Source organism: Pseudophryne corroboree, chromosome 4 (genome assembly GCF_028390025.1).
Source record: "Pseudophryne corroboree isolate aPseCor3 chromosome 4, aPseCor3.hap2, whole genome shotgun sequence".
Classification (NCBI taxonomy): Eukaryota; Metazoa; Chordata; class Amphibia; order Anura; family Myobatrachidae; genus Pseudophryne; species Pseudophryne corroboree.
Genome location: NC_086447.1, coordinates 314,596,415 through 314,611,545, shown reverse-complemented (window position 1 = coordinate 314,611,545; position 15,131 = coordinate 314,596,415). Strand labels below are relative to the sequence as shown.

The window sequence follows — 15,131 nt, the reverse complement described above, 5'->3', positions numbered from 1 at the left end:
TGTGTAGATGAGATCCCGACCACTTGTCCAGGAGATCCAATTGGAAGGGCCGTGCATGAAACCTTCCGTACTGTAGAGCCTCGTAAGAGGCCACCATCTTCCCCAGAAGGCGAATGCACTGATGAACCGAAACCCGGGCTGGCTTCAGGACATCCCGGATCATTGTTTGTATCACCAACGCTTTCTCTTCTGGAAGAAACACCCTCTGCACTTCCGTGTCGAGGATCATTCCCAGAAAGGACAACCTCCTGGTCAGCTCCAAATGTGATTTTGGAAGATTCAGGGACCAACCGTGTTCCCTGAGCAGATGAGTCGTGAGAACAATGGACTGCAACAACCTCTCTCTGGACGATGCCTTTATCAACAGATCGTCCAGATATGGGATTATGTTCACCCCCTGTCTGCGTAGGAGAACCATCATCTCTACAATCACTTTGGTGAACACCCTCGGTGCTGTGGAGAGGCAGAATGGTAGTGCCTGGAATTGATAGTGACTGTATAACAGTGCAAATCTGAGATAACACAAAAAAAAAAAAAAAAAACAGAGTTACCAAGTATCACCAGGCGCCAATGAATTGCTCAGTCTTGAATACTAAACTGTCTGCAGCTTTTCTATATCAAAGGGGCTACTCCCCCCCTTCAAAGAACAAACACTACCAAAAGATTCAAAAAAAGCGCTGACAGAATATATTTTAAAATATATTTATGTTTTTATTTAGCTGTTTTAACTTGCTGTAGTAAAATATATACTTTTAAATAGCTCACTGTGAACCAATTACACTAACAATAATTAAAAACAGTAAAAAAACAATATTTAATTGTTCTCTAGCTCAATGCATCCTTTACCTTTACAAATCATCACAAAAAACTGTTATTTGTAAAATACCAGCATGATATTAATATACTGTTAATATAACAACCAATTCCTAACCAGAGTGACTTGCGGCATGCAGATACTTATATCCTACTTGCAAACAGTCATTTGATACAGATAGTCCGTACTTTCAAGATCTTTATCCAAATTGCTATAGATCCTATCTTGCCAGGTTAAATTATTTTGCAATTTACCAAGCAAAAAGAAGATTGTTGATTAGTTTGCCAAGCATAGAAGGATTAGTATGCAATTCAACTTGGAACGGTTCCTGTATGTGTTTAGCAAATGTTGTTTTAGGCATGCAGATAAAGGTGATTAATATGCAGGATTTTTAAAAGGTGCAATTGCAAATACGCATGGCCATGCTCCTTTAGTAACAAAAGATTTACCGCATCCTCACTGTGGGTAGTATGCTTCCATTCTCTCCCGGCTCTGGTGCTTTAAACCTGTAGTGTGAGCCTTATCCGGAGTTGTAGCCAGTCCCAATGATGTGAGGTGTTACAGCAAATTCTGTCAGTGAGGTCCCGCCGAGCGGTTAGATTGAGACGCGTTTCCCCACCTTACAGCAGCTCTGTAATTCAGTGGCTTCCTCAGTCAATGTGGAATGACTGAGGAAGCCACTGAATTACAGAGCTGCTGTAAGGTGGGGAAACGCGTCTCAATCTAACCGCTCGGCGGGACCTCACTGACAGAATTTGCTGTAACACCTCACATCATTGGGACTGGCTACAACTCCTGATAAGGCTCACACTACAGGTTTAAAGCACCAGAGCAGGGAGAGAATGGAAGCATACTACCCACAGTGAGGATGCGGTAAATCTTTTGTTACTAAAGGAGCATGGCCATGCGTATTTGCAATTGCACCTTTTAAAAATCCTGCATATTAATCACCTTTATCTGCATGCCTAAAACAACATTTGCTAAACACATACAGGAACCGTTCCAAGTTGAATTGCATACTAATCCTTCTATGCTTGGCAAACTAATCAACAATCTTCTTTTTGCTTGGTAAATTGCAAAATAATTTAACCTGGCAAGATAGGATCTATAGCAATTTGGATAAAGATCTTGAAAGTACGGACTATCTGTATCAAATGACTGTTTGTAAGTAGGATATTAGTATCTGCATGCCGCAAGTCACTCTGGTTAGGAATTGGTTGTTATATTAACAGTATATTAATATCATGCTAGTATTTTACAAATAACAGTTTTTTTGTGATGATTTGTAAAGGTAAAGGATGCATTGAGCTAGAGAACAATTAAATATTGTTTTTTTTACTGTTTTTAATTATTGCTAGTGTAATTGGTTCACAGTGAGCTATTTAAAAGTATATATTTTACTACAGCAAGTTAAAACAGCTAATTAAAAACATAAATATATTTTAAAATATATTCTGTCAGCGCTTTTTTTGAATCTTTTGGTAGTAAAATCTGAGATAAGCCTGGTGAGGCAGCCAAATCAGAATGTGGAGGTACGCATCCTTGATATCCAAGGATGCCAGAAACTCTCCCACCTCCAGACATGAGATCACTGCTCTGAGAGACTCCATTTTGAATTTGAACACCCTCAGGTAAGGGTTCAACGATTTCAAGTCCAAAATTGGACTGAACCATCCGGTTTCGGTACCACGAAAACGTTTGAATAATAACCCTTGTTTTGCATATGAGGTGGAACTGGGACAATGACCTGTGACTTTTCCAATTTTAGGATGGCTTCCTGTAGGATAGCCTTGTCTGTCAGCAAAGCTGGCAAGCCTGATTTGAAGAATCGGTGAGGTGGGAGTTCTTGAAACTCCAGTCTGTACCCCTGGGACACAATATCCTGTACCCAGGGATCCAGGCCGGACGACACCCAGACGTGCCTGAAACGTCTGAGTCTCGCACCCACCAGCCCGTCCTCCAGGTTTTGCGGTCCACCGTCATGCTGAGGATTTTGAGGAACCAGAAGCAGGTTTTTGGTCCTGGGAGCCTGCGGGTGCAGGCTTTTTGGATTTTGCCCAACCACCTCTAAAGAAAGTGGTAGAAGGCTTGGGCTTTCTTGTCTTAGTGGTCCGAAAGGACTGCGGCACAGCTGAAGAAAATGGTTTCTTCGTAGTAGGAGTAGCAGAGGGAAGGAAAGGCAACTTACCCGCGGTTGCCGTAGAAATCCACGCATCCAACACTTCCCCAAATAGAGCCTGACCTGTGTAGGGTAGGTTCTCCACACTTCTCCTGGATTCCGCATCTGCAGACCATTGGCGTAGCCAGAGTCCCCTGCGGGCTGAGACCAACATGGAAGATATCCGTGCAGCCAGCGTACCCAGGTCCTTCATGGATTCCACCATGAACCCCGCAGAATCCTGTATGTTACGTAAAAACAATTAAATGTCACTTCTATCTATTGTATCCAAATCCTCTAGTAATGTGCCTGACCACTTTACTATGGCTTTAGAAATCCATGCACAGGCAATAGTGGGCCTTAATGCCACTCCTGAAGCAGTGTAAATGGATTTCAGCGTAGTGTCAATCTTACGATCAGCTGGTTCTTTTAACGCGGTAGATCCAGGGACAGGTAAAATCACCTTTTTAGACAGTCTTGAGACAGATGCTTCAACAATGGGTGGGTTTTCCCATTTTTTCCTATCTTTCTCAGGGAAGGGAAGAGCAACCAGAACCGTTTTTGGGATCTGGAAATTTTTCTCTGGATTTTCCCAGGATTTTTCAAATACAGCGTTTAATTCTTTAGACGCAGGAAAGGTTAGCAAGGCTTTCTTATTGTCAGTAAAGTAAGCCTCCTCAACCTGCTCAGGTGTGTGGTCATTAATGTTTAACACATCTCTAAACCTCAATCATGAACTGCACCCCCTTTGCAAGTAATGCCACCCCCCTCAGCACATCCCCGTCACCGTCTGCAGTATCAGAATCGGTATCCGTGTCATCTTGTATAATTTGGGCAAGTGCACGTTTCTGAGGGAACATGCTAGGGGATTTTGCAGGAATAGGGACACAGCCTGGCCAAACTGCCATAGACTTCTTCAACAACTGAGTTTCAGTCTCAGTATTAGCAACCCTAGCAGAGATCTGAGAGATCATTCCTTTGATAGAAGTTAACCACTCAGGTTCAACATTAGGGATCAGAGACAAAGCATTAAAATCCTGTGTACCTGGAATGGATCCCTCCTGAGAGGAAACATCTTTTGCAGCATATAACACAGGGGCTCTCATTCCGAGTTGATCGCTCGCTAACAGTTTTTAGCAGCCGTGCAAATGCTATGTTGCCGCCCACTGGGAGTGTATGTTAGGTTAGCAGAACTGCGAACGGTTGTATCGGAGAGTGCCTGCAAAAAAAATTGTGTAGTTTCAGAGTAGCTCAAAACCTACTCAGCGCTTGCGATCACATCAGACTATTCAGTTCCGGATTTGACGTCACAAACCCGCCCAGCGTCCGCCCAGCTACTGGCATGCCTGCATTTTTCCGAACACTCCCTGAAAACGGTCAGTTGCCACCCAGAAACGCCCACTTCATGTCTATCACTCTGCGGCAACCAGTGTGACTGAAATGCATCGCTAGACCCTGTGCAAACCTGCATTGTTCGTTGTGCCTGTACGCATGCGCAGAACTGCCGATTTTGAGCCTGATCGCTGCGCTGCAAACAAATGCAGCTAGCGAACAACTCGGAATGACCACCAGAGCTAGACATGGCTATGTGAGATATTAAACACCCACACACACACACAGTTTCCCCCCAAGTATGCCACAGAGAGACACAGAGATTGGAGCCAACCCACACACAGCGCTTTTTGAGGTAGAACTAATGAAACTACCAGCGCTGTCTGTGTACCTTAATAGACTACACAGACTTTACACAGCCTCCCCCCCCCCCCACTTCTACAAGCCCCTGGTACCGCACAGGATAGCTGGAGTTGCTTGGAGGGACAGCTCTCCCTGTCAGCTTCTGTTGTACAGGAACTGCAGGCAGGAAAATGGCGCTGAATGCTACTGGGTCCGCTCTGCGGAGAAGCTCCGCCCCCCGAACATGGCGCTGCTTCCCGCTCTTCATTATATTATACTGGCATGAGGATTTCTGATGGCAGCGATCCGGGGACCCTGACAGGCTTGCTGACCATTGTAGGGCATAGGCGCTGGCTCAGGGCGCCCCTCACAGCACCGCTGAGCCCCGGAGCGCAGTTAGTACTGCACTCCCTACCCTGCTGCCGCCATCTTCACACCAGCTCCCCGTTTACCAGGGGGGCCGGTGACTCACTCGCCACCGAAATCTTCTGACTCTGTAAGGGGGTGGCGGAGTGCTGCAGGAGTGAGCGGTCGCCTGGAGCGGCTAACAATCAGCACCCTCAGGAGCTCAGTGTCCTGTCAGCGGATAGTGGTTCAGACCCCGCAGGGCGGATACTACTCCCCCCCCCCCCCCCCCCTTAGTCCCACAAAGCAGGGAGGATGTTGCCAGCAGCCTCCCTGTAAAATAAACTCTAAAAAAAACTTTTACTAGAGAAACTCTGGAGAGCTCCCCTAGCTGTGCCGGCTCCTCGGGGCACATTTTCTAAACTAAGTCTGGTAGGAGGGGCATAGAGGGAGGAGCCAGCTCACACTCTTTTTTTTTTTCTTCAAAAGTTTTTATTGACCGGTGAGGTAACAATAGAACAAAATAATACAGTATGCATTAAATAACCATTGTAGCATAGACATTTAATAACAATATTTATAATTATACTCCGTGTAAGCCCTAGGCAGTAATAATGTTGGAACAGTAGAGGAGGTATACCAATATCAAAACTGTAAGAGATCTAGTTGGTAAATGGAAGCGGCATAGAGCAGTGGTTTCCAAACTTTTTTGGATCACGGCGCCCTAGAATATCAGAATTTTTTTCACGGCACCCCTAGGCCAAAAATTTCTTATTGAGAAATTTACAAAGAAATATTACATTAAGTAGATCGCGTTTATATGTCATCCTTAGGGTCAGTTGTGGGGTGAGGGACAAGATTTGCTTCTGTTTGGCCACATATTTTATGACTGGCAGCCACCAGCACTGGTTTTGCCTATTATATTGACCATGAATAATTTGAATTGGTCCTGGACCACCAACCCAGGGCACCCCTGCAAGTGTCCCGAGGCACCCCAGGGAGCCACGGCACACAGTTTGGGAACTTCTGGCATAGAGTCTTAAGCTCAAAAGGGCCAGCCCACGCTCTTAAACTCTTAAAGTGCCAGTGGCTCCTAGTGGACCCGTCTATACCCCATGGTACTAATGTGGACCCCAGCATCCTCTAGGACGTAAGAGAAATCTGATAAGACTACATAAAGGACATATAACTTTTCAGCTTAATTACCCGATTCCAATAGGGAGCGCATATTCCATTTTTGATCTGTATTTAGTTTTATGTTTGATATTTGTTGGTGAGTGTCTAGAATATTGCAGCACCCTTGTGATGCGCAGGGTTTTATTTACCATTATATATATAATAAGAATTTACTTACCGATAATTCTATTTCTCATAGTCCGTAGTGGATGCTGGGGACTCCGTAAGGACCATGGGGGGAATAGCGGCTCCGCAGGAGACTGGGCACATCTAAAGAAAGCTTTAGGACTATCTGGTGTGCACTGGCTTCTCCCCCTATGACCCTCCTCCAAGCCTCAGTTAGGATACTGTGCCCGGACGAGCGTACACAATAAGGAAGGATTTTGAATCCCGGGTAAGACTCATACCAGCCACACCAATCACACCGTATAACCTGTGATCTGAACCCAGTTAACAGCATGATAACAGAGGAGCCTCTGAAAGATGGCTCACAACAATAATAACCCGATTTTTGTAACAATAACTATGTACAAGTATTGCAGACAATCCGCACTTGGGATGGGCGCCCAGCATCCACTACGGACTATGAGAAATAGAATTATCGGTAAGTAAATTCTTATTTTCTCTAACGTCCTAAGTGGATGCTGGGGACTCCGTAAGGACCATGGGGATTATACCAAAGCTCCCAAACGGGCGGGAGAGTGCGGATGACTCTGCAGCACCAAATGAGAGAACTCCAGGTCCTCCTCAGCCAGGATATCAATTTTGTAGAATTTTATAAACGTATTTGCTCCTGACCAAGTAGCTGCTCGGCAAAGTTGTAAAGCCGAGACCCCTCGGGCAGCCGCCCAAGATGAGCCCACCTTCCTTGTGGAGTGGGCATTTACAGATTTTTGGCTGTGGCAGGCCTGCCACAGAATGTGCAAGCTGAATTGTACTACAAATCCAACGAGCAATAGTCTGCTTAGAAGCAGGAGCACCCAGCTTGTTGGGTGCATACAGGATAAACAGCGAGTCAGATTTCCTGACTCCAGCCCTCCTGGAAACATATATTTTCAGGGCCCTGACAACGTCTAGCAACTTGGAGTCCTCCAAGTCCCTAGTAGCCGCAGGCACCACAAATAGGTTGGTTCAGGTGAAACGCTGAAACCACCTTAGGGAGAAACTGAGGACGAGTCCTCAATTCCGCCCTGTCCGAATGGAACATCAGATAAGGGCTTTTTCAGGATAAAGCCGCCAATTCTGACACGCGCCTGGCCCAGGCCAGGGCCAACAGCATGACCACTTTCCATGTGAGATATTTTAACTCCACAGATTTAAGTGGTTCAAACCAATGTGACTTTTGGAACCCAAAACTACATTGAGATCCCAAAGTGCCACTGGAGGCACAAAAGGAGGCTGTATATGCAGTACCCCTTTTACAAACGTCTGAACTTCAGGGACTGAAGCTAGTTCTTTTTGGAAGAAAATTGACAGGGCCGAAATTTGAACCTTAATGGACCCCAATTTCAGGCCCATAGACACTCCTGTTTGCAGGAAATGTAGGAATCGACCTAGTTGAATTTCCACCGTCGGGCCTTACTGGCCTCGCACCACGCAACATATTTTCGCCAATTGCGGTGATAATGTTTTTGCGGTTACATCCTTCCTGGCTTTGATCAGGATAGGGATGACTTCATCCGGAATGCCTTTTTTTTCCCTTCAGGATCCGGCGTTCAACCGCCATGCCGTCAAACGCAGCCGCGGTAAGTCTTGGAACAGACAGGGTCCTTGCTGGAGAAGGTCCCTTCTTAGAGGTAGAGGCCACGGATCCTCCGTGAGCATCTCTTGAAGTTCCGGTTACCAAATCCTTCTTGGCCAATCCGGAGCCACGAATATAGTGCTTACTCCTCTCCATCTTATCAATCTCAGTACCTTGGGTATGAGAGGCAGAGGAGGGAACACATACCCTGACTGGTACACCCACGGTGTTACCAGAGCGTCTACAGCTATTGCCTGAGGGTCCCTGGACCTGGCGCAATACCTGTCGAGTTTTTCCCAATGGTTTATAATCATGTGGAAGACTTCTGGGTGAAGTCCCCACTCTCCCGGGTGGAGGTCGTGCTGAGGAAGTCTGCTTCCCAGTTGTCCACTCCCGGAATGAATACTGCTGACAGTGCTATCACATGATTTTCCGCCCAGCGAAGAATCCTTGCAGCTTCTGCCATTGCCCTCCTGCTTCTTGTGCCACCCTGTTTATGTGGGTGACTGCCGTGATGTTGTCCGACTGGATCAACACCGGCTGACCTTGAAGCAGAGGTCTTGCTAAGCTTAGAGCATTGTAAATGTCCCTTAGCTTCAGGATATTTATGAAGTGATGTCTCCAGGCTTGACCATAAGTCCTGGATATTCCTTCCCTGTGTGACTGCTCCCCAGCCTCGCAGGCTGGCATCCGTGGTTACCAGGACCCAGTCCTGAATGCCGAATCTGCGGCCCTCTAGAAGATGAGCACTCTGCAACCACCACAGGAGGGACACCCTTGTCCTTGGTGACAGGGTTATCCGCTGATGCATCTGAAGATGCGACCCGGACCATTTGTCCAGCAGGTCCCACTGGAAAGTTCTTGCGTGGAATCTGCCGAATGGGATTGCTTCGTAGGAAGCCACCATTTTACCCAGAACCCTTGTGCATTGATGCACTGAGACTTGGCTCGGTTTTAGGAGGTTCCTGACTAGCTTGGATAACTCCCTGGCTTTCTCCTCCGGGAGAAACACCTTTTTCTGGACTGTGTCCAGGATCATCCCTAGGAACAGAAGACAAGTCTTCGGAACCAGCTGCGATTTTGGAATATTGAGAATCCAACCGTGCTGCAGCAACACTACCTGAGATAGTGCTACACCGACCTCCAACTGTTCCCTGGATCTTACCCTTATCAGGGAATTGTCCAAGTAAGGGATAACTAAAATTCCCTTCCTTTGAAGGAATATCATCATTTCAGCCATTACCTTGGTAAAGACCCGGGGTGCCGTGGACCATCCATACGGCAGCGTCCGAACTGATAGTGACAGTTCTGTACCATAAACCTGAGGTACCCTTGGTGAGAAGGGTAAATTTTAACATGAAGGTAAGCATCCTTGATGTCCCGAGACATCATGTAGTCCTTCTTCCAGGTTCGCAATCACTGCTCTGAGTGACTCAATCTTGAATTTGAACCTCTGTATGTAAGTGTTCAAAGATTTTAGATTTAGAATCGGTCTCACCGAGCCGTCCGGCTTCGGTACCACAACAGTGTGGAATAATACCCCGTTCCCTGTTGCAGGAGGGGTATCTTGATTATCACCTGCTGGGAATACAGCTTGTGAATGGCTTCCAAAACTGTCTCCCTGTCAGAAGGAGACATCGGTAAAGCCGACTTTAGGAAACGGCGAGGGGGAGACGTCTCAAATTCTAATTTGTACCCCTGAGATATCACCTGAAGGATCCAGGGGTCTACTTGCGAGTGAGCCCACTGCGCGCTGAAATTAATTGAGACGGGCCCCCCACCGTGCCTGATTCTGCTTGTAAAGCCCCAGCGTATACTGAGGGCTTGGCAGAGGCGGGAGAGGGTTTCTGTTCCTGGGAACTGGCTGATTTCTGCAGCCTTTTTCCTCTCCCTCGGTCACGGGGCAGAAATGAGGAACCTTTTGGCCGCTTATCCACGAAAAGACTGCGCCTGATAATACGGCGTCTTCTCATGTTGAGAGGCGACCTGGGGTACAAACGTGGATTTCTTAATAAGGCAATACTTCCAAATGCCGTTTGGAATACGCATCACCTGACCACTGACGTGTCCATAACCCTCTACTGGTAGAAATGGACAACGCACTTAGACTTGATGCCAGTCGGTAAATATTCCGCTGTGCATCACGCATATATAGAAATGCATCTTTCAAATGCTCTATAGGCAAAAATATACTGTCCCTATCTAGGGTATCAATATTTTCAGTCAGGGAATCCGACCACGCCAACCCAGCACTGCACATCCAGGCTGAGGCGATTGCTGGTCGCAGTATAACACCAGTATGTGTGTAAATACATTTTAGGATACCCTCCTGCTTTCTATCAGCAGGATCCTTAAGGGCGGCCATCTCAGGAGAGGATAGAGCCCTTACAAGCGTGTGAGCGCTTTATCCACCCTAGGGGGTGTTTCCCAACGCACCCTAACCTCTGGCGGGAAAGGATATAATGCCAATAACATTTTAGAAATTATCAGTTGTTATCGGGGGAAACCCACGCATCATCACACACCTCATTTAATTTCTCAGATTCAGGAAAACTACAGGTAGTTTTTCCTCACCGAACATAATACCCCTTTTTGGTGGTACTCGTATTATCAGAAATGTGTAAAACATTTTTCATTGCCTCAATCATGTAACGTGTGGCCCTACTGGAAGTCACATTTGTCTCTTCACCGTCGACACTGGAGTCAGTATCCGTGTTGGCGTCTATATCTGCCATCTGAGGTAACGGGCGCTTTATAGCCCCTGACGGCCTATGAGACGTCTGGACAGGCACAAGCTGAGTAGCCGGCTGTCTCATGTCAACCACTGTCTTTTATACAGAGCTGACACTGTCACGTAATTTCTTCCAACAGTTCATCCACTCAGGTGTCGACCCCCTAGGGGGTGACATCACTATTACAGGCAATCTGCTCCGTCTCCACATCATTTTTCTCCTCATACATGTCGACACAAAAGTACCGACATACAGCACACACACAGGGAATGCTCTGATAGAGGACAGGACCCCACTAGCCCTTTGGGGAGACAGAGGGAGAGTTTGCCAGCACACACCAGAGCGCTATATATATACAGGGATAACCTTATATAAGTGTTTTTCCCCTTATAGCTGCTGTATAGTTAATACTGCGCCTAATTTGTGCCCCCCTCTCTTTTTTAACCCTTTCTGTAGTGTAGTGACTGCAGGGGAGAGCCAGGGAGCTTCCCTCCAACGGAGCTGTGAGGGAAAATGGCGCCAGTGTGCTGAGGAGATAGGCTCCGCCCCTTTATCGGCTGCCTTATCTCCCGTTTTTTTATGTATTTTGGCAGGGGTTAAATGCATCCATATAGCCCAGGAGCTATATGTGATGCATTTTTTGCCATCCAAGGTGTTTATTATTGCGTCTCAGGGCGCCCCCCCCAGCGCCCTGCACCCTCAGTGACCGGAGTGTGAAGTGTGCTGAGAGCAATGGCGCACAACTGCAGTGCTGTGCGATACCTTGTTGAAGACAGGACGTCTTCTGCCGCCGATTTTCCGGACCTCTTCTGCCTTCTGGCTCTGTAAGGGGGCCGGCGGCGCGGCTCTGGGACCCATCCAAGCTGGGCCTGTGATCGTCCCTCTGGAGCTAATGTCCAGTAGCCTAAGAAGCCCAATCCACTCTGCACGCAGGTGAGTTCGCTTCTTCTCCCCTTAGTCCCTCGATGCAGTGAGCCTGTTGCCAGCAGGTCTCACTGAAAATAAAAAACCTAAACTAAAACTTTCACTAAGAAGCTCAGGAGAGCCCCTAGTGTGCACCCTTCTCGTTCGGGCACAGAGATCTAACTGAGGCTTGGAGGAGGGTCATAGGGGGAGGAGCCAGTGCACACCAGATAGTCCTAAAGCTTTCTTTAGATGGGCCCAGTCTCCTGCGGAGCCGCTATTCCCCCCATGGTCCTTGCGGAGTCCCCAGCATCCACTTAGGACGTTAGAGAAATATATATATATATATATATATATATATATATATACACATACATACATATATATACACATATATATAATATATATATATATATATATATATATATATATACACACACACACACACACACACACACACAGGTGTATATATATATATATATATATATATACACACACACACACACACACACATATATGTATATATATAAATATATAAAACACAGCGCGGTCCTAGACCGCAGGTATATATCAGAATACTCTTACAATATATTCTGAAGTAGGTACACACTTTCTTAACTAACGCTGTCTGTAATAAGACATGTAGAATACTCAAGTGTCTGTAAAGTCTCAGCGCTGTGTACAGGCGGCTTTACAGGGGAGACCTTGCCCTGCAATACCAGAGACCAGCAGCAGCTATGCTTAGAAGATGGCGCCCAGCGTCACTGTCAGGAACTGAGGGAGAGTGTGAGGTAGCTCCAGGGTGGTAAATCTGTGAGGAGATGGCGCCCTGGGCCGGGGGAGGGCTTACAGGTCAAGCACCGGCACCACTGTGCTGGATCTCACCACCGGTACTATGGAGCCTTGCCAATAGGGGCGCTAGTACACCCGACCTGTACTCCTATGCCCTGGTGGATATAGTGGGGTCCCTGCTCGGTGACAGTGTCCACGCCAGCGTCGCAGTCCGTCTCCCTAGACTGCGATCAGGAACGCGATTTAGTAGCGGGTCCCACCTGAAGGACCCTCTTACCTTTTCCCTTCGTAAAATCCACACGAACTAGGAGAGCGTCTGTGACCGTGTGCCTAAGCCGGAGCATCTCCGCTGCAAGTACCCAGGAACTGAGCCGCCGGAGTATGCGACACCGCTTGGGAGGTGACGGAGATGCAGCACTGAACGTCACCCTGACATAACAGCGCTGCGGCCCTTGAAGTCTTCTTTGCTTTTTGAGGGCTGCTCGTGCAGCCCGCCTGTTAGGTGATCTGCTGCCTGCAGGCACCACTCGAAACTGAGCTCTCAGTGCCTGGAGGCGGGGTTATAGAGGAGGTCCCAATGTATCCTGGGACAGTCAAAGCATTGCCTGATGGTGCCTCTGGATCAAGATCCCGCCCTACACCCCAATGTTTTCCCCCTGGAACACAGTGTACCCCGCTGCAGAAATAAATATATATATATATATATTTTATACACACACACTTTTTTTTTGTAATAGCTAGGTATAAACAGAATGAAAATATAGGGTCTGAATACGTACACTCCATGAAATGATTCCTGAAGTGACCTGCAAATAAATACCGAAAACATAAACATTTTATTCAATGAACAGCAGAACAGACAACAACATGATATACCACCAACAAATGTATACTAAAAGATAGTTGAATTATAGATTCAAATGGAAATTTGTAACATATAGAAATATATATGCAAAAGTGTCAGGAGTCTATAAGAATGAGAGCTGCAATAGCTGGGGGAGAACATATTCTCTAGGCACGCCAGACTTCCCTTTTTGCAGTAAATTCTGTTTGACACAACGGATATTTGATAGCCAATTAAAAATATAAAATAAAAGGGTAGCACTGGATTACATTAAGATTACAACACTAATATACAATAAATAGCTCTAGAATCTGTGATCAGTTTATATATGTTCTAAAAAACGTTTACAAATACATGGCAGAAGCCAACTATCTTTTTATCCCAGGCCAGGAGGCAAGTGAGGTTATTTGGCACGCTAAACGCAAAAACGTCATGCTGCGGCTCTTATCATTAGTATTACAGAACCCAAGATAATTCTCACATACCTTTTGGGTCATCAGGAATAATAATAGGGGGCGCTATATCTGGCAGCTCTTCTTCCCCCGGCTGCAGACCTTTTGCTCTGAGATGATTGATGTCTAGGAGATCTGGCATATCCACAGTTACATCTAAAAGGGAGGAAGCAAAGCGTGTATATTCAACAAATTATTTGTAATGCTGTTTACTACTTAGAAATGTACACACATGACATGCTTCTGGAATAAATCACATAATGAGCCTACCGAGTTTCTTAGGCACCCAGTCAAGGCCAAATGTGAACTTTTTTATCTGGACTACTAAGTGTTCAGGGAATGAGGCAAAACGGGATGTTCTGGAAAACAAACACAAATTGTGTATTTATAAATCAAACAACAACAAATATCATTCAACATTAAAATACATTGCAGTCACATTATAAATGAAAAGGTCATTAAACCAAATACACACAACAAAATGCATAATGTGTGTTTATGCTCACAAACATACAAGAATATTTACGTTATTTATTTCAAGCTTCTACAACATATTCAAGATATTACAATAACTGTGAATATGAATAATATACCCAGAAATAAAACACATTTCCTTTTATACCAGCAGCAATTTTCTGCATAAGATGGAACATTTGTTTCAAGCAAAATCTAATGCCCCCCCCCCTCCCCAAGGAACACAAGAAATGATTCTCCTGCAGAACTAGACTCATCAACTCAATTAGAAATTCTATTGGCGGTCCTGAATGTCCAAATTTTACAAGTGCATCACGTACTGCACTCATTACAGCTTCATGCGGTATGAGTGCAGTATACAATAATACCGCATGAAGCTGGTATGAGTGCAGTACGTGATGCACTTGTAAAATTTGGACATTCAGGTCCGCCAATAGAATTTCTAATTGAGTTGATGAGTCTAGTTCTGCAGGAGAATCATTTCTTGTATGCGGGTAGATTTTATAGGCAGGTGTCAGGGACCGCGATGGGGTCGAACCTGGCACCTACCTATGCAAATATCTACATGTATTGGTTTTAAAATACATTTATTATGCCGAGATTTGGTAATCACCTTGTACAATACCATAGATTTATTGATGTTTTTGCACTATGGAGAGGGACAGAGATTGAGTTCCAGCAGATGGTGGTGGCACTTAATGAGTTAGATACACCAGTTAAATTCACAGCAAAATGTGATAAAACGAAGCTAGACTTCCTGGATGTTACAATATACAAGTCTGATAATGGCCTAGGTTCCACACTTTTTAGGAAAGAAACGGACAGAAATTCTCTATTATATGCCACTAGCCATCACTCTCCAAGTCTGAAGATGAATTTACCGATCTCACAGTTTATACGTGTCCTAAGGATTAATACTGACCAGAGATTGACTGAACAACAAATCCTGGAAGTTAAGGCACATTTAAAAGAGTGGGGATATGCACACAAAATGATTGAGAGCTGTCTTGCTAAAGCACGCCGGAA

The 15,131-nt window shown here is 45.7% G+C and overlaps 1 protein-coding gene across 1 annotated transcript in view; it reads right to left on the bottom strand.

The window, feature by feature from the left end:
- USP13 (ubiquitin specific peptidase 13) overlaps positions 1-15,131 on the bottom strand; it is a 426,048-nt gene that overhangs the window by 60,651 nt on the left and 350,266 nt on the right. Inside the window, exons 14-16 of the mRNA XM_063916319.1 lie at positions 13,902-13,990; positions 13,665-13,787; positions 13,115-13,141 (exon numbers count right to left, since the gene is read on the bottom strand). Of these exons, the coding sequence (XP_063772389.1) occupies positions 13,115-13,141; positions 13,665-13,787; positions 13,902-13,990 (239 nt within the window). The remainder of the gene's footprint in view (positions 1-13,114; positions 13,142-13,664; positions 13,788-13,901; positions 13,991-15,131) is intronic.